Source organism: Xiphias gladius, chromosome 24 (assembly GCF_016859285.1).
Source record: "Xiphias gladius isolate SHS-SW01 ecotype Sanya breed wild chromosome 24, ASM1685928v1, whole genome shotgun sequence".
NCBI classification, from domain to species: Eukaryota; Metazoa; Chordata; class Actinopteri; order Istiophoriformes; family Xiphiidae; genus Xiphias; species Xiphias gladius.
In genome coordinates this window covers 23,668,940-23,694,206 of record NC_053423.1, presented here as the reverse complement: position 1 = coordinate 23,694,206, position 25,267 = coordinate 23,668,940, and the positions used below count along the sequence as shown (strand labels likewise).

The following is a 25,267-nucleotide window of genomic DNA, read 5'->3' as shown; positions in this document are numbered from 1 at the left end:
ATTTAGGGAAAAGGTCCACATTTAAATGAAATTGGTTTTGTTGGCCAGTGTATTTACAGGAAACCAGTTGAGAGAAATGCAGAGGTGAAACAATTTGCTGTTTTGACTGAAAATTTATCAGCAACATTTCTGTAAGTTATTTTTCAAGCAAAAGTTACAAACATTTAGTTGTTCCAGCTTCTCCGTTGTGACGATCCTCTGCTTTTCTTTGTCTTATGTGATATTAAACTGAATATGTTTGGGTTTTGGACCGTGGGTCACATAAAGCAAGACGTCTGAGGGCAATACTTTGAGCTCTGGTGAATTATGATTCTGAAAAGTTGGGATTTTCTGACTTTGTTGGGTTTTTTTGTTTTTGTTTTTTAAAGATCTGTCGAAAGTAATTGGCAGATGACTCTACAATGAAATAACTGTTATTGCAGCCTAAGTTTGAGCCTTTATTTGCTTTGATTTAATTAACTGACAATCAGAAAAGAGAGGGTGGAAGTTGGACAGCAGGAACAAAGGTTAGAGAACAACGTATGACAATAACTAGTTAATAATTTTCTTTTTTTTTCATTTAAAAAAATGCAAAAAAATCTCTAGTTATTTCAAATGAAATTCAATTGTTGTGGAAAGACTATTATGCTGCAGATAACGTAAATATCTGTGGCCTAATAATCTTGTATATTTAAGGGTAAAATACTGCCATGGACGCTTGAGAAAAGAAGTCTGTTGCTAAGAGGTGGAGATTTTGGCTTTTGTGATGCACTAGGACACAACAGTGCTTTTTAAAGCCTCTACATGAAACCGTGTAGTTTAGTATTATTATGCCACAGATTCACACTGAAAGTCACGGCCGGTCCCACACTTTGGTCACTTGGTTTGTGCGTGATTAGTCGAAGCTCTAATCATCCAGCAGGAGCTTGTTACATAAAATTCGTTCGTTGTGAAGAATAATGTTCAGAAATAAACTTCGCACCAGTCATGCTGTCTCTTTGGCCCATATTGAATTATGGCAGCACAGCTTTGCACATGTTAGGACTCGTCTGCTAAACCAGCTTGTCCACCACACTCTGGTCATCTAATCAGTTGATCAGATTAGTATTGATTGCTCCTCACTTACAGAGTTAAAGTGGTCTTGAGGAAACAGGCCATGCAGTGTTGTCAGGTACAAGGAAAAGTAAGTGAACCCTTTGGAATTATCTGCATTTATGTAAACATCTGTCTTAAAATATGGTCAGATCTTCGTCTGAGTTACATTAATGAGCATTGTTCTTGTCCATATTGAATACATCATTCAAACATTCGCAGTGTGGTTTGGAAAAAGTATGTGAACCCCTCGGCTAATGACATCAACAGAAGCTAATTTGAGTCAGGAGTTGGTAAACTCGGAGTCCAGTCAGTGAAACCAGATTTGGGGTGTGGTTTAGAGCTACTTTGACTCTGAAAAAAAAACAAAAAAAGACCACTCAAATGTTTAGAGTTTGCAGTTCACAAAAAAGGAACTGCTGAAGTGAACCATGCCTCGCAAAAAAGATATCCCAGAAGACTTACGATCAAGAATCGTTGATCTGCATAAAGCTGGAAAGGGTTACAAAGTCATCTCAAAGAGTTTAGATATTCATCAGTCCACAGTCAGACAAATTGTCTATAAGTGGAGACAATTTAGTTCTGTGGCTACTCTCCCTAGAAGTGGGCGCCCAGCTAAGATGACTCCAGAGGCACAACGCAGAATGATCAGTGAGGTAAAAACGACGCCGAAGCTACTGGACGTGCTTGTTTGAGGTTATTGCTCCCAAAGGAGGTTAAACTAGTCATTAAATCCAAGGATTCACTTACTTGTTCCACCAGGACTGCAAATGTTTAATCAGTGCGTTCAATAAAGTCACAAAAGATTCTAGTTGTTTGTGTTATTAGGTTCCGTGCATTGTGTCCGTCTGTACTTGAGACTTAGATGACGATCAGATCACATTTTCTGACCAATTTAATACAGAAAACCAGGTAATTTCAAAGGGTTCACACACTTTTTCTTGCCACTGTCTATATTCTGTATTTGGCACGAAGGACTGTGTAATGTTATGTGAAAGTTTTTACCCATGTGAATCTTTTTTTTCAGCAATTTCAGAAAGTTTCAGAAAAGACTGGACGGCTTGCCTTTGACCCAAGGGTCTAAATTTGTGTATGTTATGTATGTGTTTTTAGTTTTATTTTAGAATGACTGGCCCATAAACCTTTTAGACTGCCCCTTTTTTAAGATGAAGAGCAGCTCGGTGTCAGCTGAGCAGACACAGGAAGGAGGCTAGGCTCTAGACTGGAAAATTTTCCAGTTTTCACAATCGTTCAGCTGCATATGATGATTATTTACCTGCTGATGTGATTTGTAAAAACACAGAGAAACTTACAATGTAAAATTACTACTATCCTTTAGCGTTTTTTTTGTTTGTTTGTTTTTTTAATGGGCTACTTCCCATTTTAGTAATGTTTTTATACTAAACTTCAATTGTACATTACATCAGTTGTGCATGATATCAGTAAAGGGTATTGTTTTGTTTCCTGTAGGAGCCAAAGTCTTCATCCCAGCTGCTCGATGACTGGGGCATGGAGGACATCGACCACATCTTCAGTGAGGAAGACTACCGCTCTCTGACCAACTACAAGGCCTTTAGCCAGTTTGTCAGGTAGATGCACGCATTTGCACACACACACAAAGCTGATAATGTCCCGGAAGAATCCAAAGTATTTAACAGAAACACAGGCTAATGTACCAGGGCGATTAAGAAGTTTAATTAAATTTAGTCTTTTTTTTTTTCTTTTTATTGCTCAATAGCCTCATTTTCCCGGGAGAAAATCACAGGTTGTTGCCGGTTTTCAGTTACTGCTTCTTTTTTTTTTCCCTACTCTAATAGCAAAAGTAAAATGTAGCAGAAATTTTATGAGGTGGCAATAAACAATCTTTAAAGACACCTTGCAGGCGCTCTGAATGTGTCAAATATTCACTGGAGCCATTTCTGTTTGATGCTCTTAATGTTTAAAAAGCTTAAGTCTGCTCCATTTTTAATTTTCTAATTCGTTTGTCTCCAGGCCCCTCATCGCAGCCAAGAACCCCAAGATCGCCGTGTCCAAGATGATGATGGTTCTGGGCGCCAAGTGGCGCGAGTTCAGCACCAACAACCCACTGAGGGGAGCAGCTGCTGCCAATGCCGCGCTGGCCACCGCCAACGTACCTGCCGCTGTTGACACCATGGTGGCAGAGGTCGCCCCGGGTGCCGCTGCGCCTCCAGCCCCAGCGGAGCCTCAGCAGCCCCCTGCACCACCGCTACGCAAAGCCAAGACCAAGGAAGGCAAAGGTACAGTAGGCGTTAGGAGTCAGAACAGAACCTGAGCGGTCAAAGTAGGGTTTGGTTATCACCAGATATCGCTTGATTTTTAAAACTAAATAAAGGAAATCATGAAGAACAATGTTTAGCAGGGAATACACCTTTCCCACATAACTAACAACAGGCCAAATAGTTTTCCCTGCCTGGATATCAGGCTGCTCTCTGTTCTTATTTTCTTTAGAATGAATGTGTGAGTGACCAGTGCATTTTGCTCTGTAGGTCCCAACGCACGCAAGAAGTCAAAACCTGCACCGAAACCACAAGAGAAAAAGAATAATGCCAAGACCAAGAAAGTGGCTCCTCTCAAAATCAAACTTGGAGGCTTCAACAGCAAGAGGAAACGATCATCAGTACGAACCGTTTCCCCTCTCTGTCTCTTGTTCGTTGCATCCACATTTGTGCCTACATACAGTACATGTACAGGAAGGTGTTTTGAACATAGCTGGAAATTCTGTGTGTGTTTTTTGTCGTATGTGCTCAGAGCGAGGAGGATGAGCCCGACGTGGACAGCGATTTTGAGGACGGCAGCATGAACAGCGTCTCTGTCTCGGAGGGATCGAACAGTCGCAGCAGCCGCAGCAAAAAGAAGCCATCCAAGAGCAAACCCAAGAAGAAGAAAGGTACGTCTGCGTGTTCTGGCTGTGTGACACCGGGCTCAAAATGTAGCTTCTGAACTAAAGATTTAGCGTACTCCTTAGTCACTCTGTGTTTCCCTGCTTTTTTTCCTTCCTCCTTTTATTACTAATTGCCTTAAATTGGATATACTTTCAGTTTTGTGTAATCTGTTGGAGCTGAAACCCTTACAATGGTTGTTTCACGCTTTACCTGGTGACTCAGTCAGAGCTCCAACTGTGGAGCCGTGAGCGGCTGCAGGTAGAGCCTACAGATTGAAAATTGCAGGTTAAGTGCACAGTGGTGGTGAATGGTAACGGCTGCGGGCGGGGCACAGCATTACAAGGAATGCACAAAAACACGAGGAGGTGTATGCACACGCAAACACACACATTCGTCACTGTGACTGAGTCAGCGGAGTTTGGTATATTTAGAAGGATGACATCTCGGTCTGGGTAGTTGCCTGCCAACGCATCCTCTGTAGCTGCTGTCACAAGACCAAAGCTCCACTCAGACCACATAACGGATGAATTCAGATTGGCAACTGAAGGAGGTCCTTAGCGAGACGTGACGGATTCAGTGTGGAAATCCTTTAAACTGTAGTTCTGGAGTTTTTGTTTAGTCTGTGAGGAGATTAGGTGAAAAGTTAGGGTTTGTTGCCCCTGTAATCTTCCAGAATGTTCAAAATGGATCAAACGCATCAGTAAGAAATTGCACACGCAAATTGCACTCTGACAAAATGTAAAACTCGTCGGTGCTTTATTTTATTTATCTACACGCAAGGCGAAATAAAGCCTTGCGTGTAGATGGTAAATGGACTGCACTTATGTAGCTCTTTTTCTAGTCTTATCGACCACTCGAATCCCTTTACACTACTTCTCACACGCAGCACAGTGCATTCTATACATCGACACACCCCAGTGATTCCAGGACGGCAATTTTGGGTTCAGTATCTTGCCCAAAGCCACTTCGGCTTGCGGACTGGAGGAGCCAGGGATCGAACCTGCGAACTTGCGCTTCGTGGACGACCCGATCTACCTCCCGAGCCACAGCCGAGCTGTGAAGTTCTAGCAAATGTTGAGGAACGAGCATTAAGGATCAGTTTTAACTTCTGAAAATGGACATTTCTGATTTTGCAGTTAAACCTTTCAGTTTCAGTCTGTTGGTTGTTGAGGAAATGTGTTCTTGAGGGGGAAAAAATGACTCATTGAGTGGGTTTTCCTCTGACAATAACAAACACACAGCGAAATGATATAAATGCAGAGCCTTGCTTACAGCGCACATCACATCCTGTTTCTCCGTTAAATGTCAGTTGTTAGGAGGCGTTTGTATTAAAGTGTTTTTCTTTTCTCATCAGAAGCAGAGGATGGTGACGGCTATGAGACGGACCACCAGGACTACTGCGAGGTTTGCCAGCAGGGTGGAGAGATCATCCTGTGTGACACCTGTCCCAGAGCATACCACATGGTCTGCCTGGACCCAGACATGGAGAAAGCACCTGAGGGCACCTGGAGCTGCCCACACTGTGTAAGCAACATGTTTTAACTCTTAGGTTTTAACCACATTGCTGACTTATTCCTAACCACTTAAAGGGATACTCCAATTAAAGTCTTTTTACGATCAAGAAACTGCCATAGGCTGCTGACAGCTCGGACTCACAAGAGCCACGATGGTTTCAATTAATGAAACCAAAGTCACAGCAAAGTAAAAGCATCACGAGGTCCATTGAGACTTCTCCAACATCATCTGTAGTATAAGCCACTTTCTGCTATTCATGCGTACATGTATGTTCAGCAGGTTCAGAACACTCAGAGTTTCTCCAACTACCCAGCTACAACACACTCAGCTCAACACACCATCTTATACTGAGCAAAATGACTGGTATTCACTCCGTCAAAAAAGTAACTCAAGAAGGTAGTGTACTTGGTTCTAAAGTATCATTGACTTTATTTATATCCTCTGCAAAGACGTAAGTTAAGCAGCTGTTGCTGTTCAGTCATTATGATTGTACTGATTATTGTAGTACCACTTATGTTCTCTGTGTTGTCTTGTGTTGATTTGAACGCGGTGAGCATACTGATTAACAGCAGAGAAGTCTACAGGAGTGGTTTAAGAAGCTTCAGGGGACAATTTGATGCTTTTTTTTTTTTTTTCTTTCCCCATAAAACTTCCACAGGTCACCGTGTGAATCACTTGTAACCGTAACTGCTTGAATCCAGCTGTGGTCCTCTTTAAAGGAGTGAGCTGCAAACTTTGCTTTTGGGGCTTCGGGTCGCCCATAAACCAGCTCTAGGTGTCTGATACTCAGAAGTTAATTTTCAGTGGACCAGTGCTTTAAAGGAAGTACAAGACCAGAAAAAACCCCCCGTGCAGAAATTGCCGATACTGCGAGCAGTTCAGCAGACAGTTTGTCCAGGAGTCTCAAAAGGAACATCTTACAAGAAGTTCTAACACTACTTATTTGGTTTTTATCTCGTTAATCACAGATCGAAACCTGCAAATCAAGTTTTTTTTTAAAATTAAACAGAACAGGACCGTTAAGATTTAAAAGTGTGAAATATAAAACATTCTAATTTTCATTTCTGACTCCCTGAATCCCAGGAGAAGGAGGGCATCCAGTGGGAGGCCAGGGAGGAGGGCTCAGAGGGCGAGGAGGACAACGGTGAGACAGGAGAAATGGAGGAGGATGACCACCACATGGAGTTCTGCAGGGTCTGTAAAGACGGAGGAGAGCTCCTCTGTTGCGACTCGTGCCCCTCGTCGTACCATATCCACTGCCTCAACCCGCCGCTCCCGGAGATCCCCAACGGAGAGTGGATCTGCCCCCGCTGCACGGTGAGTCGCCCACAGTCAGACTCAAATGAGGTGCTTGATCAGAGGTTTGACCTGTCACAGTCACGAGAGCTGAGAAAATCTGCTAAACCTGACAATGTTTATACATCAATCCGGTGGCTATTTCTGCTCTTTTTTGCTCCCTGTTTCTTGATCGGAAAGGGTTTTTATTGACCCAGTAGGTATTTGTGTGTGAGTTTAGGTCAGCGTGGCTTGATTAGTGGTTTAAAAAACAGCCGTGGTTTCCTTCTACAACCGACTCGAGACCAAAGCAGAGGCACATTAAGAGATTCAGCCACATTCAGTTGCCTCTACTGCATCTTTTACCAGATCTCTGGCGGCAGCTGAATGTCTTTGATGAATCACTGATCACGTGTTGCCATGTTTTCTACTTCACAGCGAGAGAAATCCTAGAATAATCCTAGGATTTTGAGAATTTTTCATTCTATTGATTCAGTTAATCATTTCAGTTTTTGTCAAGCAAAAATGTTAAGCTTTCCTTGGTGCCAGTTTTCAGATGTGAAGATTTGCCTTTTTTGTCCTTCTTCTTCTTCTGTGTGTTTTATATAAAAATTGTAACTTGGATGTCTTTGGGTTTTGGACTGTTGTTTAGACAAAGATGTCTGAGGGCAGCACGTTGGGCTCTGGGAAATTATGATGGGCATTTTCACTATTTTTTTTTTCTTCCCATTTTTATAGATAAAACCATTAATTGATAAAATGATTGGAAGATTAATTGACAGTGAAAATAACTGTTACTTGCAATCCTGGTTATAATCAGAGAGTATTTCTTCAAGTAATGGTTTTGTCAAATTTTTAAAAAGTGAAAAAGTCCATCACAATTTCCAAGTGACGTCTTCAGTTGTCTTGTTTTGTCCAACTAATAGTACAAAACTCAAAGATATTCAACTTGCAATGTTATTAAACAGAACAAAGCAGCAAATCCTCACATTTCATTGGATGGAACCAGATGATGTTTAGCATTTTTGCTTAAAACAGGAAGAACAGTGGATTGTCAAAAAAGATTTTCCATTGATTGATTAACCATTTCAGCTCCACAATGAAATGCTCTGACTCATCTCTGGAAAGTCAAAGAGAAGTTATTGCACTTTCCATGATGTGGGACTTCTCTGATGTCTCACAGACATTACCATAACACTTCTTCCTCGTTGTCTTTGATTAAATAAACTAAACTGTTTATTTTAGAAGCCTTTAGTAGGTTTTTAGAAAATATGGGGTAAGAAGAAAAAGATAAACAACGAATAACTTGCCTCTCCCCTTCCAGTGTCCACCCATGAAAGGGAAGGTCCAGAAGATCCTGACCTGGCGGTGGGGTGACCCCCCTCCTCCCACACCAGTCCCTCGACCTCCGGACCTTCCTGCTGATGCCCCTGACCCCGCCCCGCTGGCAGGGCGGCCGGAGAGGGAGTTCTTCGCCAAATGGTCCAACATGTCGTACTGGCACTGCTCCTGGGTCACAGAGCTCCAGGTGTGTGTCGAATACACGTAAATCAATCAATCAATCAATCAATCAATCAATCTCTCACACACACGTTATAAACTGAATATGATCCTGTTTTTATATGAAGGATTTTAGATTTTCTCGCTGACTTTCTCACTCCTCCTTCCCCCACCAGCTGGAGCTCCATTGCCAGGTGATGTTCAGGAACTACCAGAGGAAGAACGACATGGATGAGCCGCCGCCCATCGACTTTGGCGATGGAGAGGAGGACAAGAGCGTTAAGAGGAAGAACAAGGACCCCATGTACGCACAGCTGGAGGAGAAATACCTCCGCTTTGGAATCAAGATGGAGTGGCTGATGATCCACCGCATCCTCAACCACAGGTAAGCAAACACGTAGACTTAGAAATACAAGGCATAGCTCTTCACAGACAAGCTTTGATGCTGCAACTTTGTTTGTTGGAAGATACATTTCTTAATAGCATTACTTTGTTTAAAAAAAAAAAAAACCTACATTGCTTCCATTTATATAAAGCCTTTTATTTTACTAAAAATAAAGTAACAGCCCACTCAGAATAAAACTACTTTGGGATCTTCATCAGAATAAAATATCTTATCTTTAAAGGAGTTGTTAAAAACCTTTTCATAAAATTTTGTCTCAATAACTTATTTTCATATCATAACTCTTCCTGCTTGTAGGATGTTCCCTTGAGAAGGTGCACCACTCCATCTCATTTGTATGTCCCTTCTTGAATGCTACTGTTTATTTAATCTTATATTTTTTTTAAGCGTCCCGGCCAGAATTTACAAGGGCTCTTTACCAGTGGCCATTTTTTTGAATGGTTCGTCTTTCCCAGGAATCCCGGCCGTGATTATGCGATATGTTGCATATCACTTGTGGCATCTGACATGAAGTGCTTGCATTATGATTTACTACTTTACAGGAATGTTGCATGTATTGAACACACTCACATGAAATTTAGTGCAGGCATTTATCCAGAACTCCTTACAATACTACAAATGTCCGCTTGGAAGTCTTAACATTTAAAACGCTTATGTCATGCTTACTTTTCTGGAGTGCATCACCTGCAAAACATGAAAGTAACTAAAACTATAGTGAAGTTTTTCTTCTCTCTGCTGTGTTTTTCAGTGTGGACAGGAAGAATAATGTTCATTACCTGATCAAGTGGAGGGAGCTGCCGTACGACCAGGCGACCTGGGAGGCGGAGGACATGGATGTCCCCGAGTTTGACACCTACAAGCTGCAGTATTGGAACCACAGGTAAGGCACAGTCAGCACGCTGTCAGACTTCGGGGTTATGCAGACACTAATCTACATGCAACCTCGAACAGCACGTACTGGTTTCCTAACTGCGTGCGTTTGTTGCAGAGAGCTGATGATGGGAGAGGAGGGGAGACCTGGGAAGAAGATCAAGGTGAAAGGCAGGGTAAAGCGGCCGGACAGGCCTCCTGAGAACCCTGTCATAGATGTAAGTCAACACTATGGATGGTTCATTTTGGTATGAAATACGAATGTGATTTTTTTTTTTACTCTGGAGTCACCATCAGCTGTTATTTTGTGACACCGTGTAAACTCACAACCATTTAACAAGGATTTTGACAATTCAGCATTCAGCCCAGAACTGGATTTTTCAAGGTGGGACATCCTCTGAATCAGTGTTAGAGTAGACTAGACACTTGAAATCTTTCATTAAACCCAACCTAAAGACATACCTGCAGTGTTTTTCAGTTTTTAAATGCAAGCTTTCCCACAACACCTGCTCAGCGCCAGAAAATAGAGATTGATTCGTTTACATACTGAATCCACTGAGTTTAGTGAAATCAATTTTTACTGCTGATACTCTGCAGATGTGGTCAGGGGAGAATGATCAGTATATGAAGAATCGACCACATGACTCGACGAAACATTTTTTTTAATGGCAGTATTTTGCCTCTTATTGTTGCCTCTTGCTTATTTTGGCCTTTGAATTCCTTGCTGATGTTCATTGCCAATGTATTAAAACCTGAATGAATAAAAGACTAAATTGGTGGGTGTGAAGATTTGCAACGAGTTATATCCATTTTCGTCCAGGATCTTGAGGGTCTGTCTTCATTTAAATCCGTGACAGTCCTTTGTTTTTAAACCTGTTGTGGTTTCTGTTCCCAGCCGACTATAAAGTTTGAGCGTCAGCCAGAGTACCTGGACAGCACGGGCGGGACGCTACACCCCTACCAGCTGGAGGGCCTGAACTGGCTGCGGTTCTCCTGGGCTCAGGGCACAGACACCATCCTGGCCGACGAGATGGGTTTGGGAAAGACGGTCCAGACCGCCGTCTTCCTCTACTCGCTCTATAAAGAGGTGGGTGCCTGTGAGATACTGGGTTCTGTTTGTCGTAAACACACACTGAAACTGTACACACTGGTTTTGTGGTTAAATGGTTTGGTTACGCTATTCTCTTCAAGCGTTTTGTTGGAAACATTAGCTGCTATATGAGCTCAGCACATGAAGTTGAAGTAAGTTTTGATTTTAAGGTTTTCTTCTCCATGATCTTAATTCAGTTTTTTTTTTTTTTTTTTTTTAAATATTTAGCTTAAAACTGATTGTCTGTCTGAAAGTTAAGCCATCTATAAGTAGCTGTCGTCCTATTGGCTGGGGACCATCCAGCCATTTTGTATAACTCAGGTGAAATCTGACGACATTAAGTTGGATCTCCAACAGTAAACGTTCACAGGCACTGATCATGTGTGTGGCTACTGCCACCTAAGGGAGGGAGGCCAGAATGCACTTCCTGTCAGAGCAGCAGGGGATCTTGTACCGGTTTTGAACTTAATTTGATGATTTTTAAACTTTTTAAACCAAGTGTGTTTGTTTTTCACACCGAATTGCCCAGTTTCTCACTTCCATACATTTTGTTTTATATACATTTTTTTTAAATGTAGTGATGGTCAGAAATGGGGCAGATGTTGCACTAAAATGACTCTTATTCATGAAAAACTATCAGGATTTTAAAAAAAAAAATTAGAACTAAAACAATGAGTGAGTTGATCAATTAGTCGATTAGACTCTAGAATTTAGCTCTCAAATTTGAATGTTTGCTAGTTTATTTGGTCTTCTATGATAGTACATTTCTGGAAGGACAAAATAATTGATTTTTATACATCAACTTTATTGGGGTTTTTTTTCCCCATTTTGACATTTTATAGACCAAAGGATTAATCAATCAATTGGGATGGTAATCCAGATTACTTTAATTGATTATGAAAATAATCAGTTAGGTTATGATTTTTAATGGGGCTACAACTAATAGTTTATTTTGATTAAGAATCCTTTTTATTACATAAATTAGCAATAATGTCAAGTGGTTCTTGATACTAAGTTTTGTATTGTTTGTTTGTTTGTTTGTTTATTCCCTAAACCCTCAGTCTTCTCAGAAGTAGGTGTCATTTTGGCCAGAAGGCTTACATCTCGTTTTGGATCGCAAATGTGCAAATGCTGATAATACTGTAAAGTTCTGCTCTCATGCTTCCAGTCCACATCAGTTAGAAAACACAACAAACGAGCACAGAGCTGGTTTCCATATTTCTGAAATGACAGCTGTATTTTGAACAGTGTCTTCTGGGATCATTATTTTGGTGCTTCGAGGGTCTGAGTCAGCTGCAAAATGACAGATCACAGAACTAACAAAGAACAGAGGCACTGTCATGTTTGTTGTGACAATAATTCAGGCGGCTAATTCGGGCATCATTGCATACAGGCACCCTACAGACAGACAGTTGCCTTGAGTTTAAAATATCCAGTTTACTGATTAAAACACGTGACCATTGTTTTGTACGACATGTTGAGGCGACTTCTTCTGTCCACCCGACAGGGCCACTCCAAGGGGCCATTCCTGGTCAGCGCCCCGCTCTCTACCATCATCAACTGGGAGCGCGAGTTCGAGATGTGGGCACCCGACATGTACGTAGTGACCTACGTCGGAGACAAAGACAGCAGGGCCGTCATCAGGGAGAACGAGTTCTCCTTTGAGGACAACGCCATCCGAGGAGGAAAGAAGGCCTCCAGGATGAAGGTGAGAGGCGTAGGCGGTGAATGAAGGCGGGATTGGAAATCAGACAAGAGGAACACCTGCATAAATCCGAACAGTTGGGAATGGGGTTAAAACTCTCACTTTTTAAATCTCTCAGTTTGACACATTATGTGTTGATTTCCCTCAACAGAAAGACTCATCCATTAAGTTCCATGTCCTGCTGACGTCCTACGAGCTGATCACCATCGACATGGCCATCCTGGGCTCCATAGACTGGGCCTGCCTGGTGGTGGATGAGGCCCACCGGCTGAAGAACAACCAGTCCAAGGTACAGACACACAGGTTCATCGGTGTTTGGGCTTGTTTTTGTTTGATCGTCAGTAAGAGAGAGAATAAAGAGCTCAAACACTGCAGTTGAGTTGTTGTAATATGCTTCACCATATTTCCAAGCAAGATACAGGTTTTACTACCTCTATAATTTTGATAATAGGTTTTTTTATTACCTGTCTGTCGTTTTTCAGAAAAATGTACATACGCGCAACAGTGAATTTGCATATGTTCTCATGATTGGTGAATCACTAATTCCTCCGTAGACGGATTGTTTCTCATGCCAAAGCTACTCATGTTTGAAAGAATAATCTCACCACGGGGTCCATTTGGTTGCAGTTTAGGAGCTTTTGGATCAAATCATATGATCTTCATCTGCCAAGTTATCCATGTTGGCTCAAGGGCTCATTCTTGTCCTTGGAATCAGCAGTTCACCACAAGATGAATTAATCACACCTATCTTCACCACAACAGACCTGGTGGCAAGATTATTTTTTCAAGTGCTCTGTCCAGAATTTGATTTCAAAGCTCTACTATCTGAATCATCGCTGTATGTTTTTTCTACAAAGTTATTTCTTGTAAACCTCTGGAATCAAACAGTTATAAACATGACTCGAATGCGTGTGCCGACAGCTTTAGCTGAAGTCTCACTCAACCTGAAACTGTTTTTAAACATGTTCTTCCTTTCCTCTGCCGTAGTTTTTCCGGGTGTTGAACAACTACCCTCTGCAGCACAAACTGCTGCTGACTGGAACTCCGCTGCAGAACAACCTGGAGGAGCTTTTCCACCTGCTCAACTTCCTCACACCCGAGAGGTTCAGGTAGGCTCCGGATTCTGTCGTATGAAATATTCCTTCACCCTTACGACAGTGAGGATTTCTGGGGCTCGTCTTTTTTGCCATAAGGTGGAGATGTGTGAAACAAGCCTGGGAGTTAGTGAGGGGTGAGGTTTTGCATTCAGCAAGCCTCTTACCTGAATGTTTTTAAATCATAATAAACGCTAATAGATTAAGTCCGTGTTATTCTAAAGCTTTTCAGATCCTCTGCATCAGAGGGGAAGCGAATTACAGTCGTAACATTGTAATTCACAATCTCTTTTATAAAGATTCACCAGCTTTACGATACTGAGATTTAACCAACTCCTTTGTCTTAAAGTAGATAAAGCACTTGTGTGCAGCCACATATTAACAGTGTAGAAATAACTGATTGTGTGGCAGTGTACACTGTCGCATTATATATACAGGATCTTAACTGTATTATCCCAAATGGCAGACCTTTTTCTTTAAGGCAACTTGGGTGAAAACAGTAATGTGCTTTTTTTTAGTTAAATCCTCAAAGACAAGATGAAAAAAAAAAAAACACTTAGACTGTCATGAAATTTCAGAAAGCATACTGGTTAATGAAACACCATTCCAAAGAGATCTAATGTTGATGAGTAACGCTGTTTAAAAAAAAAAAAAAAGCGAGAGCTGGCAAGTTCACAGCTGCTGACTTCTATGGTTGTTGTCAGCAGTTTGACTGTAGACTTGAACTGAGCAGGAGAAGGTCTCGCAGTAACTCACACACCTGTGTCCCCCTCTCCGTCTGCAGTAACCTGGAAGGCTTCCTGGAGGAGTTCGCCGACATCGCTAAGGAGGACCAGATCAAGAAGCTGCACGACATGCTGGGTCCGCACATGCTCAGGAGGCTGAAGGCTGACGTGTTCAAGCACATGCCCTCCAAGACCGAGCTCATCGTCAGAGTGGAGCTCAGCCCCATGCAGAAGTGAGTCAGGCGGACGGAGTGAGAGTTACAGCGACTGACTGGGGTCGTGCTTTTTCAAGTTTTGAGACGGTCACAACGATAAGGACATAAGAATTATGTACAAATGGAGATGAAAGTTTGAAAACCAGGCTATTCTCTGTTTGCAGGAAGTACTACAAATTCATCCTGACGAAAAACTTCGAGGCACTGAACACCAAAGGAGGAGGGAACCAGGTTTCGCTGCTCAACGTCGTCATGGACCTCAAGAAATGCTGCAACCACCCCTACCTCTTCCCTGCAGCTGCTATGGTACGACCCAAACGTCAGCGCGCCCAGCCTCCTTTTATTTTTGAGAGGAATGAAATGTCAAGAAGTTTAGATAATATTTCAGGGCAGCCCACTGAAGAGCTGTGTCACAGAAAAACAAATCCCTGGGGATAAAAAAAGATGAAATGAATGTGTGTGTGTTTTTTATTTATTCTTTTCTATTCTATTTTTTTAATAGATACGTTAATTTCATATTTTCAACTCAATATTTCAGAATTTGTAGATTTGTACTTGAGGGATTCAGCTGAGGGTAGACTGTCGTTTTAGCTTTTCGCTTTCTGAATCCAGCCTAAGCCCAACTTTCTCTGCAGACGTTTCACAAAGCCATAATGTTTGGTTGGTTACTCCGAACAGGAAGCTCCAAAGATGCCTAATGGGATGTACGACGGCAACGCTCTAACAAAGGCTGCTGGGAAACTGCTGTTACTGCAGAAGATGATGAGGAAGCTGAAGGAGGGAGGACACAGAGTGCTTATTTTCTCTCAGGTAAGACACCAGAGAGATGACTTGACTGTAGTTTCCTCATAAAAACTGCTCTCATGCTCTATGTTCTCAGTCTTAACTCCAAAATACTAATATAATGCCAAAATCATCCCTATGATCCATTTAGATAGGTTTCTTTTTTCTTGTGGTCCTGATTTTTCTCTTTTGAAGTGATCAGTCTCAGTCAGATAAATGTTTTCTATCAATGTTGATCCTCTGGTCACTATTTGTGTAAAAGTATCAGCTCAAAGTCAAAAAACTAAAATATCATTGACAAACATAAGCTCATTTATGTGCGTAGAGTAGACTAGAGGAAAGAGAAAATGTTGTGTACTGCACAGACTCTCCCCGCAACTTACAAATGCCTTTTAGTATTTCCCCTTGGAACTGCAACAAGATGCACTCAACTGAAAACTTGAGCTTTAAAAGCCAAAAAAAAATCTCACCAACTTTTCCGAACCAACCACCTCCTCTGTGTTTTCCTGCAGATGACCAAGATGTTGGACCTGCTGGAAGACTTCCTGGAGAACGAGGGCTACAAGTACGAGAGGATTGACGGAGGAATCACTGGAGGAATGAGACAGGAAGCTATCGACCGCTTCAACGGTGAGACAAACACTAGTCACACCTTTTTACTTTCCTTCTTTGACAATCCTGCGATTTACCTTTGCTTCATCTTTGCTTTGACTCCTACTTTTGTCATTAGTTTCACCACCACTCACCCAAATTAAAACCATAACTCTTAACTTCACAGTGTGAATCTAAATGGTTACGAAACCTGATCAGTTGTTAATAAAGTTTTAGGGCACAAACACGGAAGCTGATAAGTGAAGCATGCTTGTAGAAAATATATAAAGTGACCTTTTTTTCCCTCAGCTCCTGGTGCTCAGCAGTTTGCCTTCCTCCTGTCAACGAGAGCTGGAGGTCTGGGTATCAACTTGGCCACCGCCGACACCGTCATCATCTACGACTCCGACTGGAACCCTCACAACGACATCCAGGTACAGCATGAGTACTGCTACTCCATCCTTTTATCCTGCGTTAAAAAAGTCCTAGAAACGCCTTATTTTATCTCCTTAAAATATGCAGCTTCGTTGTTTTGTTTCGTTCTTACCGACGCGTCTGCCCCCCTCCTCCGTGTCCAGGCCTTCAGCAGAGCTCATCGTATCGGCCAGAACAAGAAGGTGATGATCTACCGCTTTGTTACCAAGGCCTCCGTGGAGGAGAGGATTACTCAGGTAAACGGGATGGGTTCAAAACGCACAAAGTCAGTGATTTAACAGTGGCTTCTGTCACCCACTGTCATGGGCCGCTTTTGCTTGTAAGCGAGTACCAAAAAATTATATTTGACATTTTACATCAAATTTAACTGCATGTAAAAACCAATTTGTATAGTTAGTTCAAAAGTAAAACAGGTATTTGATGAAAATTTGAGACGGAAACATGTTATACTTCTAATTGTGACCAGCCTTCATCTTTCCTCCCTCCGTCCAGGTTGCCAAGAAGAAGATGATGCTGACTCACCTGGTGGTCCGACCCGGTCTCGGATCCAAGACTGGCTCCATGTCCAAACAAGAACTGGACGACATCCTCAAGTTTGGCACAGAGGAGCTCTTCAAGGACGAGGGAGAAGGTGAGGAAAGATGCAAATGAGAGCCCCAGTGGGACAGATCTGTCTGTTTATGAAGACGTAGCTGATATTTGTGTGTCTTTTAGGTGAAAACAAGGAGGAGGACAGCAGCATCATTCACTACGACGACAAGGCCATCGACCGTCTGCTGGACAGAAACCAGGACGCCACAGACGACACAGAGCTGCAGAGCATGAACGAGTATCTGAGCTCCTTCAAGGTGGCTCAGTATGTGGTCAAAGACGAGGAGGAGGAGGTGAGCACCTGTAGCTGGTCGAGGTCGCGTGTTCTCACCTTACTTCCCTGCCCCTTCCTCCCTGTCTCATGTCCTGTGTCTTCATCTTTTCCCCAATCGCCCAGGAGGAGGAGGTGCAGCGGGAGATCATCAAGCAGGAGGAGAGCGTGGATCCGGACTACTGGGAGAAGCTGCTGCGTCACCATTACGAGCAGCAGCAGGAGGACCTGGCCCGCAACCTGGGCAAAGGCAAACGTATCCGCAAGCAGGTCAACTACAACGACGGCTCACAAGAAGACAGAGGTGAGAGCAGGCGAGACGTTATTACGGCTTTATCAGTAGTAGCAACCAGAAGTCGGTTTTTAAAGTGGGTTGAAAATGCTTTGTCACAAGAAAGGGCAGTATTTCAGGACACTTGCATTTTAGCCACCTTTCTTATCCTACAAGGGAAAAGCCGAAACTCTGTATGTAAACTTTCAGGGACGTATCGACCCGGCGTGTTAGTGGTAGGCACCTTTTAGATTTTTCACCTTTTGTCTGAACTACAGACAGCACTACATCACGCTGCACTTGTACTGGGTATGTTTTTAAAACTCTCAATACTGGTACTAATACAATACACAAGTTTTAGTAAAATGCTCAAAATACTGTTTCTTAACATCATTATCTATGAAAAACTTTTATATTTAATTCTTTGAGCAGAACTTCTTAATCTCCATTGTCTTTACAGTCTAAAAAAACACAAGTAGCTCTACAACAACTGCCTAAATAAAAAAAGTGTAAACTTGAATCAAAAAATATCCAGTCAAAGAATAAGTGAAGACAGAAGTTTAAACAAAGAATTTGACCAGCTTTCAGTGAATGAGAGTTATAAATACTCAAAATGTTTGAGGTTTAATACCAAGTCCGGCTTGGACAACAGGAGGTAAAAATAGTCGACTTTCAGTTGAGAGGTTTGTGGGAAGAGTTTTTCTCACAGCAGCTCAGCGGAGTTGACCTCAACATGGGGGGAACTCTAAGTTTCAGAGCTCACTTCTTCCTGCCGAGGATACAATAAATATTCTCGTAGAAGTATCACATACTGTGCGTAGGGTATGATCTTTTCTCCTTTCGTCTACATTCACTTGTTGGCCACGATATACTGGAAAATTCGTGTTGTGAGTGTCGGTGGCCTGTTGAAATAATTATCTGTTTATACCGAACTTTTTCTGTAGTTGTCTTCGAACATTTGATATGAATTAACGTGAAATGTTAATTCATCTCACGCACATTCGTACGTATTTCACTTTTTAGGGGCTTTGTGCATAACAGGCACATGACACGGGGGGGATCCTTTGATCACACTAAGCTACAGTCACATTAGCAGTTAAACGTCCAAGATCAGAGTCAGCTTCAATGGCCAAATATGTTTGTGCATACAAGGAATTTGACTCCGGTCTCTAGTGGCTCTGTGTCCTTACAGAGAGTACCAATAATAATGTCTGAGAAAACGTGCATGGACATCCAGCGAAAACAAGGGCAACAAACCTGAACTAAGACGAGTAAACACAAATATGTGACTCTTGTGTGCCAGTGGGTGAAAATTACAGTCTGACATTTGAATATTTTTCTAAACACCGAGAGAGTCCAGTGGGTGTGACCTCCCACATCCTCAGACAACGAGCGTTACCAATAACGCTCAGCACAAACTGCCGACATCTTAGTCTGTTCAGCAGCAGGAGGGAAATGCCCGGGCCACCTACACACACACACACACACACACACACACACTGTAGGTCACATAATAATGGACAGTTGTGAGAAAAAGGAGACGATTTGGGAAACTACAGCCGAGATCCGTGTGTGTACATTTATACACAACATGGTCAGTTTTACAGCGCCACTTTACGACACCAGAAGTTTCAGAAGTCTCTCTCTGTCTTTCCTTCTGTTAGGAGTATTATTTAGTCTGGATCGTGGAGTTCATTTATCCATGAAACCTGCAACTCTCTTCAATACAATGAGCTTCATGGGAATAATTCAGTGGCCCAAGTTGTGGTGTTGAAGTCTTATTGGACTCTCTCTTCTTCTTCTTTCTTATTTTTTATTTTTTTTTCATCTCACAGCTGACTGGCAGGATGACCAGTCTGACGGCCAATCAGATTACTCTGTGGCGTCTGAGGAGGGAGACGAGGACTTTGACGAGCGAACGGAAGGTAAGAACCATAGAGCATAGAGTGCTCTATGTTTGTCCATAGAGCACTGAACAACATTGGTGTTGGGATTGATGGTGAAAACGTGCTGCGTAAATCTGACGTTTTCCGTGCGGTTGGATTTAATTTATCAAAACAGAAATGCATTTCCGTGCCAGAGGTTTAATTAGCAGCCTCTGATTTCATTAAGTAGCTCCAACCTCATGTCAACCATAAATGAGTTCACATTCTGATGTTTGTTTTTGTAAAAGTCTGTGTATGAGCCATGTGTCAGAATGTATTATAGTGACAGCAATGTCGACGGTTAAGCAGATCTGTGTATATGCAGGACAGGACCTGGATGGAAAATTTTCTTTTGTTAGTCCTAAACCATCAAAACACCCAATAAACGGCAAATGCAAATAAAATAAGATTAAAAAAAAACATGTTACAGGTCCAGTAAAAGATATAGAAGCAGTTGCACTGAGGAGAATCATCTACATAAAATAAAAACGTTAAATGATGCGGCAGCGCCTGCCTCGACGCAAAACGTCAGTTGTTACTGGATTAATCACCTCGGCTTGTTCCCCTCTGCAGCCAACTCTCGCAGGCCGAACAGGAAGGGCCTGAGGAACGACAAGGACAAACCGCTGCCCCCCCTGCTGGCCAGGGTGGGAGGCAACATCGAGGTGAGCAGCTCAGCTCTAGTCTGGGACCATTTGGCATCCCTCTTTCAAACAGCTGCACCGGTTATCCACGGTTTATAGCGACGTCATGCCAAATGGTATTGATAAAGCAACACAACGGGCTTTTTCAGATCTCACCAGGTTTTATCCTCTGCTGTTTTCCAGGTGTTGGGTTTCAACTCTCGGCAAAGGAAGGCCTTCCTGAACGCAGTGATGCGTTATGGGATGCCTCCCCAAGATGCCTTCACCACCCAGTGGCTGGTCCGAGACCTGCGAGGGAAGTCTGAGAAGGAGTTCAAGTAAAAAGCGCCGACTAAATGCGTGAATTTGTATTTACTGGGAGAGGCACTGGCACCTTTCCCTCTCTCTTCGTGTTTCTTTCACTAACGCCCCCCGTCCCTCTCTCAGGGCCTACGTCTCTCTGTTTATGCGTCACCTCTGTGAGCCCGGAGCTGACGGCGCCGAGACCTTCGCGGACGGCGTCCCCAGGGAAGGGTTGTCACGTCAGCACGTCCTCACCCGTATCGGCGTCATGTCACTTATTCGCAAAAAGGTAACAAACACCAAGCCAGCGAGAGTGACATCGTGGAAAAAAACAAATCAGCTTGTGGTTTTTATTTATTTATTTATTTTTGGTCATTTGGCATCATCTGAGTTCAGAATCACAGAAGTAAAGAACAGAACATCCTTTAAACAGTTGACACGGAGTAAATTGATTTGTTGCCACGTGTTAAGCCGGAGTTTAGTGTCTCCTTCTTCCTCCAGTTTGGTGCTTGGGGACAATGGCGTCACGTGGTGCCGAAAAACACTTAGTGGATTCATCGATCGGTTGATTTACTAATAAAATTTTTCTGCTCCAATTTTGATGCTCGGTTAATTGTTGAGGTATAAAAATGTCAAAACTTCCTGATTCAAGCGCCTAATGTGACGATTTGCTGCTTTTCTCGGTTTCTTCGTTGTTGTTTGTTGTTGCTCGGACAACAGAAGCAATTATTTTCAAGAATTGGGCAAAGTTATCAATATGAGTATAATCTGAGGCTGCAGACACAGAAATATTGATCGGCAGTTTTTCAGTATTTTCTGACAGCCCTAGTCTGGTGACATAAATCCTGCTCTCCAAATTGCCCTTTTAGGAAGTTAATCACCTTGGTTTGGCACTTCAGATTTTTTTTTTTGTATTACTGTGTTTAAAGGAAAGAAACTGGCCTCGGACTGAGTCAATATTCTCTGCATGATTTCCAGGTCCAGGAGTTTGAACATGTGAACGGTCAGTGGTCGATGCCGTGGATGGCCGAGCTGGAGGAGAACAAGAGGGCTGCAGCTCAGCCCGACTCCCCTGGAAAAACCCCGTCCACTGGCACCCCCGCTGACACACAGCCCAACACTCCTGCTCCAGGTAACTCTCACACACACACACACACAATTCGACTTGGTAGAGCTGAAGCAACTCACACACACTCAACTCAACTCAAGTTACAATGCATTACACAAACCTTTCGCAGCTGTAGACAGAATATCTTCCTGTCCTGTTACAGAATGCATCAAAAACAATCTAATTATTGAACCTGTTTGACTTTGTAGTTGATGACTCCTCGAAGAATGACGAGGCGGCGAAGGACGGCGAGAAGGAGGTGAAGAAAGAGGGCGAGGCAGAGAAGAACGGCAAAGAGCCCGGAAAGGCTGCCAACGAGGTAAAGACATGATGAGCTTTGAGATGTGGATAAAAGTACGGTCCCTGGAATATCCACAGTCAGAAATGACAGGTGTCACAAAATCCGCTCCCCCCCCCGCGTGTCCTCCAGGTGATCGCCATCCCAGACGACGACGAGAAGAGTCCGTCGGCGGAGCAGGAGAAGAAGAAGAAGAACGGGGAGGAGCCGATGGAAACGGACAAACCGAGCAACGGAGAGATGGAGAGCGCGAAAGAGAAGGACGGTGAGAAAGAAAAGGAGGGAGAGAGCGAGAAGAAGAGTCCAGAGGGAGGCGAGGAAACAAAGTCGCCTTCAGAGGCGAAGACGGACGGGTCGGAGGTCAAACCTGAGGACTCTGAGGTCAAAGGTAAAACTGGTTCCCCAACGTGCTCCTCTGAGGTTTTTATTCATCACTGTTCAATTTGTGTTTGAGAGTTTTATGTCACAACAACCAAGTTAATCAACTTTCGTTTTGTTTTGTCTGAGAAAAAATACGTGATTCGTTTTGGTTTTATTTTCGGTCATAAAAGAATAAAAACAAAAATACACAGAGACACCAAAAGTCACAGGCGCACAGGAGAAAGAACGGTGTTTCAGTGGAGTGTGGTTTACGTATATGTGAAAAATAAGTTCTCACACACCTTCAAATTATCAGGTCAGAACGGCTGCAGCAAGGACCAAAGGTGTGAGCTCAAACATCTGACCCCTCATGTAAATGGTGTCTTTGAAAAATCCCAATCAAACCGAACTTTATTACTTTGTGATACATTTTTGTGTTTGTCTGAACGTTTACTTTGTAAAGCGACCGAGCCCCAGCTGGGCTTGAATTGTCTTAACTAGGACGTGGAACATCTTGACGTGATCCGGTAGCTTGAGCCGATAACTGACGTTGTTTTGTCTCATGATTGCAGTCTGCAAAAGTAATTATTATTTTTAAAAAAATGTCTTTATGTCTTTGGCTTTGCAGCAGAAGAAAAGAAAGAAGAAAAGACAGAAAAGATGGACACCACTCCTCCGGCCGATGAAAAGAAAGGTACGGAAGCCTGCACTTAAATAACGTCCATCCGTAAGCAGAGGTTTGCTGGTGGTGAGATTCACTCTCTTTGAATTATTTCTTGTTTTTTTTTTTCTCCTTGACCGCGACTCCCTGCAGACACGGCTACGCCCGCTGGCAGGACATCCAGAACGACGTGAAGTTCGCCATCCTCAACGAGCCTTTTAAAGGAGAGATGAACAGAGGGAATTTCCTGGAAATCAAGAACAAGTTCCTCGCCAGAAGGTTCAAGGTGGGAATGAAATCGTTTGTAGATGGAGAAATGCTACGGTTTCTGAATAAATGAGTTTGGTTGTAATCCAGGATATTAATCAATTATTCATTCGTTTATTTATTTTGGGATTTCATGTGGGAGAGAACCTAATTTTTTTTTAAAAAATCCAAAAATTTGCCAGCTGCAGCACAAACACAAGAATAAAAATGGAGCGCAAAAATGAATCAGTGTAGCTCCTACTTGAGTGAAAACAATTCTTTAGATACTTTACAATCCACCCGTCGTTATCAGAGTCGATAAATTCAGTCTAAATGTCAGTCCACACTTTTTACAGCTTTTCTAAAAATGAAAAAGGAGTCGCCCCAGTCGTGTTGATTTTACGGACATTTAACATCGACCCTCGTTCCCCCTCCTCCAGTTGTTGGAGCAGGCGCTGGTGATCGAGGAGCAGCTGCGACGCGCCGCCTACCTCAACATGTCGGAGGACCCCTCCCACCCCTCCATGGCCCTCAACACCCGCTTCAGTGAGGTGGAGTGCCTGGCGGAGTCCCACCAGCACCTCAGCAAAGAGTCCATGTCCGGGAACAAGCCGGCCAACGCCGTCCTGCACAAAGGTAAAGGCAGTGTGCAACGAGCGGGGGAAGATCAAGAGAGAAAGTGGCCTTTCATACTCTCACATTAAATAAACCGAGTCACACCAGTATTTTCCACTTCTTAAATATACACATGAACCAACTTGGTCAATGTGATAGAGCATAATTTAAACTAAAACCTCTATGATGTTTTTAAAAGCTTTTATAGATGCTTTGCTCTCCTCAAAATTAAAATAACTGGGGTTTTTTTTGGTCGTTTTTTTGGAAGATAAGTTGCTGAACAGCACAAAATGTCAGCAGCAAGTTAAGTCTCTAAGTGTGATGAGTCGTTTTCCACTTCACTTTCCTACTTTTGTTTCACTGGTGCTGCTCTTCATTTATTACAACCCTTATAATCGTTATTCAAAGACTGATTTTTCTCGTCTAGTTTTAATTTCTTGACTGCTCCGTAAACAAAACAAAAAAAAAAATAGCCAAAGTTGTTTTTATTGTCACCACCACCGCTGCTGCAAGTACAATGAAGTGAAGTTGACTAAAAACATAGAGGTGAACGTGAGAACCTGGAGCAGAGGGAAATTGTGAAGTAAAGGAAGGGAATAAAAGTATTTTTGGAGATAAAGTGAGGCATAAAATAACCCTGATTTTAATATACACCATCATAAATGTGTTAAACAAACTCTACAGTGAACGAGAGACTACAGTTCCTTATTTTTTCTCTCTCTCTCTCTCTCCCCTCTCTCTCTCTCTCCCTCCCCGTCAGTGCTGAAGCAGTTGGAGGAGCTGCTGAGTGACATGAAGGCAGATGTCACCCGCCTCCCAGCAACCATCGCCCGGATACCGCCGGTTGCCGTGCGACTCCAGATGTCCGAGAGGAACATCCTGAGTCGGCTGGCGAGCCGAGGGCCGGAGACACAGACGCAGGCACAGACGCAACAGGTAACTAACACACACACACACACAGTGTTGATCACCCACCGGGCTGAAACGAGACTTGTGATTTGTTCGACGCTGACGTTGTTTCTTGTTTCTGTTTTTGCCTCTTCAGATGTCACAGCAGTAGACTGAAACTCGGCTCTTTACCTCGAAAACCACCCCCTGCCTCACCTCGACATTCCTGATTGGTGCACAGCAGAATGACGGACAGCGCGCCCAAGCTTGAAGCCACGCCCCCCCCCCCCCCCAACAGACTTTACAGATTTTTTTCTGGAGGATCGACCCCTTTCCAACCCCCAAGTTTGAGGCTGTGGACAGAAAAGCTATTTTATTTTTTTTTCCCTTTTTTTTTTTTTTTTTTTTTTTTCAATTTCTGTATTAATATTATTGATATAATGTTATTATGATGGTTTTTTTGGGACCTAAATAAAAAAATGTAATAAAGAATTTCTTGGTTTGGTCAGCTGGGGGTGGGGTGGGGCTAAAAAGCGCTTATGTGGTCTTTAAAAAATACAGATTGACACAGTTTTACTTGTATACGTCAAATAAAGCTAAGCTTGTCATTAGAAATGAAAACCGTAACAGATCAGATTACCAACAGTGGTTTTCTGAGGACGGAGCTCATCTAACCTGTTACCTAAACCCTTTGATTTTAACTTTAGGTATAATTTACTTGTAATTTACAGGAGTTAACACTAAACTGTCGAATTGAAACTAAAATCTTGACCGAAACATTTTTAAAAGTGCCCAGTGGAGTTTCTGAAAACTAGCAGCGCTAAGGTCCAGTGTTTTCATGAGCGGGTTGTCGTCTGTATCGTGCACACAGGACTGCGTGCGAGCGTAGACAGCGTAGACCCGCCGACTGGCGGGTGGTGCCGGCATCGCGC

The 25,267-nt window shown here is 42.8% G+C and overlaps 2 protein-coding genes across 6 annotated transcripts in view; both read left to right on the top strand.

Annotated features, from left to right (window-relative positions):
• Window positions 1–22,676, top strand: part of LOC120786244 (chromodomain-helicase-DNA-binding protein 4-like) — a 29,604-nt gene extending 6,928 nt beyond the window's left edge. For 3 of the 5 annotated variants that reach the window (XM_040121556.1, XM_040121558.1, XM_040121557.1), the window contains exons 5-35: window positions 2,542–2,660; window positions 3,064–3,329; window positions 3,579–3,709; window positions 3,841–3,979; window positions 5,329–5,498; window positions 6,573–6,806; window positions 8,089–8,292; window positions 8,441–8,649; window positions 9,416–9,547; window positions 9,656–9,755; window positions 10,433–10,624; window positions 12,135–12,335; window positions 12,484–12,621; window positions 13,320–13,441; window positions 14,211–14,384; window positions 14,531–14,672; window positions 15,045–15,176; window positions 15,662–15,779; window positions 16,050–16,174; window positions 16,319–16,411; window positions 16,668–16,806; window positions 16,890–17,059; window positions 17,164–17,341; window positions 19,144–19,233; window positions 19,807–19,898; window positions 20,061–20,194; window positions 20,304–20,448; window positions 21,138–21,291; window positions 21,477–21,586; window positions 21,698–21,953; window positions 22,554–22,676. In XM_040121556.1, coding sequence (XP_039977490.1) covers window positions 2,542–2,660; window positions 3,064–3,329; window positions 3,579–3,709; window positions 3,841–3,979; window positions 5,329–5,498; window positions 6,573–6,806; window positions 8,089–8,292; window positions 8,441–8,649; window positions 9,416–9,547; window positions 9,656–9,755; window positions 10,433–10,624; window positions 12,135–12,335; window positions 12,484–12,621; window positions 13,320–13,441; window positions 14,211–14,384; window positions 14,531–14,672; window positions 15,045–15,176; window positions 15,662–15,779; window positions 16,050–16,174; window positions 16,319–16,411; window positions 16,668–16,806; window positions 16,890–17,059; window positions 17,164–17,341; window positions 19,144–19,233; window positions 19,807–19,898; window positions 20,061–20,194; window positions 20,304–20,448; window positions 21,138–21,291; window positions 21,477–21,586; window positions 21,698–21,953; window positions 22,554–22,639 — 4,695 coding nt within the window. In that variant the 3' untranslated portion in view covers window positions 22,640–22,676. The remainder of the gene's footprint in view (window positions 1–2,541; window positions 2,661–3,063; window positions 3,330–3,578; window positions 3,710–3,840; window positions 3,980–5,328; window positions 5,499–6,572; window positions 6,807–8,088; window positions 8,293–8,440; window positions 8,650–9,415; window positions 9,548–9,655; window positions 9,756–10,432; window positions 10,625–12,134; window positions 12,336–12,483; window positions 12,622–13,319; window positions 13,442–14,210; window positions 14,385–14,530; window positions 14,673–15,044; window positions 15,177–15,661; window positions 15,780–16,049; window positions 16,175–16,318; window positions 16,412–16,667; window positions 16,807–16,889; window positions 17,060–17,163; window positions 17,342–19,143; window positions 19,234–19,806; window positions 19,899–20,060; window positions 20,195–20,303; window positions 20,449–21,137; window positions 21,292–21,476; window positions 21,587–21,697; window positions 21,954–22,553) is intronic. The other 2 variants (XM_040121559.1, XM_040121560.1) reach the window with 2 other exon arrangements.
• A 69-nt stretch (window positions 22,677–22,745) lies between these two features.
• On the top strand, window positions 22,746–24,719 carry LOC120786246 (chromodomain-helicase-DNA-binding protein 4-like). The gene is made up of 4 exons (XM_040121561.1): window positions 22,746–22,872; window positions 23,273–23,468; window positions 24,208–24,383; window positions 24,493–24,719. The coding sequence occupies exons 1-4, from the start codon at window positions 22,816–22,818 to the stop codon at window positions 24,505–24,507; spliced, it is 444 nt and encodes a 147-aa protein (XP_039977495.1). The 5' UTR covers window positions 22,746–22,815; the 3' UTR covers window positions 24,508–24,719.
• The last annotated feature ends 548 nt before the right edge of the window (window positions 24,720–25,267 follow it).

Coding starts and splice junctions, on each gene's coding strand:
- LOC120786246 (XM_040121561.1), top strand. CDS start 22,816: ATGAACAGAGGGAATTTCCTGGAAATCAAGAACAAGTTCCTCGCCAGA. Junction 22,873..23,272: donor TCCTCGCCAGAAGGTTCAAG/GTGGGAATGAAA, acceptor CCCCTCCTCCAG/TTGTTGGAGCAGGCGCTGGT. Junction 23,469..24,207: donor CAACGCCGTCCTGCACAAAG/GTAAAGGCAGTG, acceptor CCTCCCCGTCAG/TGCTGAAGCAGTTGGAGGAG.